The sequence below is a fragment of the Electrona antarctica genome (assembly GCF_951216825.1).
Source record: "Electrona antarctica genome assembly, contig: scaffold_460, whole genome shotgun sequence".
Lineage (NCBI taxonomy): Eukaryota > Metazoa > Chordata > Actinopteri > Myctophiformes > Myctophidae > Electrona > Electrona antarctica.
The window spans coordinates 30,820-31,712 of record NW_027638127.1 but is presented as its reverse complement, the minus strand read 5'-3'; the positions used below and the strand labels follow the sequence as shown (position 1 = coordinate 31,712).

At 50.5% G+C, this 893-nt stretch overlaps 1 protein-coding gene across 1 annotated transcript in view; it reads right to left on the bottom strand.

Annotated features, from left to right (window-relative positions):
• The window catches only part of LOC306918377 (AT-rich interactive domain-containing protein 1B-like), a gene marked incomplete at its 3' end in the record, with an annotated part of 21,703 nt that extends 21,403 nt beyond the window's left edge, over positions 1 to 300 (bottom strand). Inside the window, exon 1 of the mRNA XM_079531275.1 lies at positions 103 to 300. Coding sequence (XP_079387401.1) covers positions 103 to 255 — 153 coding nt within the window. The remainder of the gene's footprint in view (positions 1 to 102) is intronic.
• Positions 301 to 893: the final 593 nt, after the last annotated feature.

Sequence of the window (893 nt, the reverse complement as noted above, 5' to 3'; positions counted from 1 at the left end):
TTTGTTTGGATTACTCAGACGCACGCACGCACGCACGCACGCCCGTACGCTAATATATAAGGACAATTTCATACACGTGGTCATTTTGTGGCATTTACAAACCTGTTGTTGAGGATACTGCATGCTCCCATGGGCCGCTTGGCCCCTCCCCTGCATGGCCATTGGGTAGCGGTGTGGGCCGGGGGACGCGTACGGTTGGCTGGCCGGGTAAGGCCCGCCCCCTGCCTGCTGGGGGGAGGAGTAAGGGTTGTTCATTCCGTAGAGCTGAGAGCGGCTTCATGGCATGAAGTCCATGGAGGACACCTGAGAAGAGAACAACAGATATTATTATTAGCCTATTGTTCGCTGTCAGGCATCAGGACATGTTATACACGTGTGTATATAGGCTAGAGAGAGAGAGAGGGAGAGAGAGAGAGGGTGCTATACACCCTAAACATTCAGCATCGGGTTTCACCCCTATTTACTATTATTAACCAGCTATTAGAGCTTGTAGGTTGGCCATTTTGGATATTTTTGAGTAGTGCACACCGCTCCTTTAAATAGTAGCTCTGTGTGTCTCTGCGTCTGTCCTGTCCCTATGTCTGTCTGTTTACAGTATGACCTCATCATTATCATTTTCGACCGCGGTCGAGATCATGGATTTCACAATGCCACGCCAGACTTCCCGGTCCTTCATTGGTCCATCCCCAGTTCCTGCATGTGTCCCTTTGCGATGTCATCAGGGAACGACAGTTTTCTACCTCTGGTCTGACGTGGTCTGAACATGACCTATTGACCCTGCAGATGAATGGGGTCGTCGGGTCACACACTGTTCATTCACACTAAGCGGTCAGATAATTGGGGTCGCATTGGGGTCACATACACACACACTCACTCACCGATTGACCACTGCA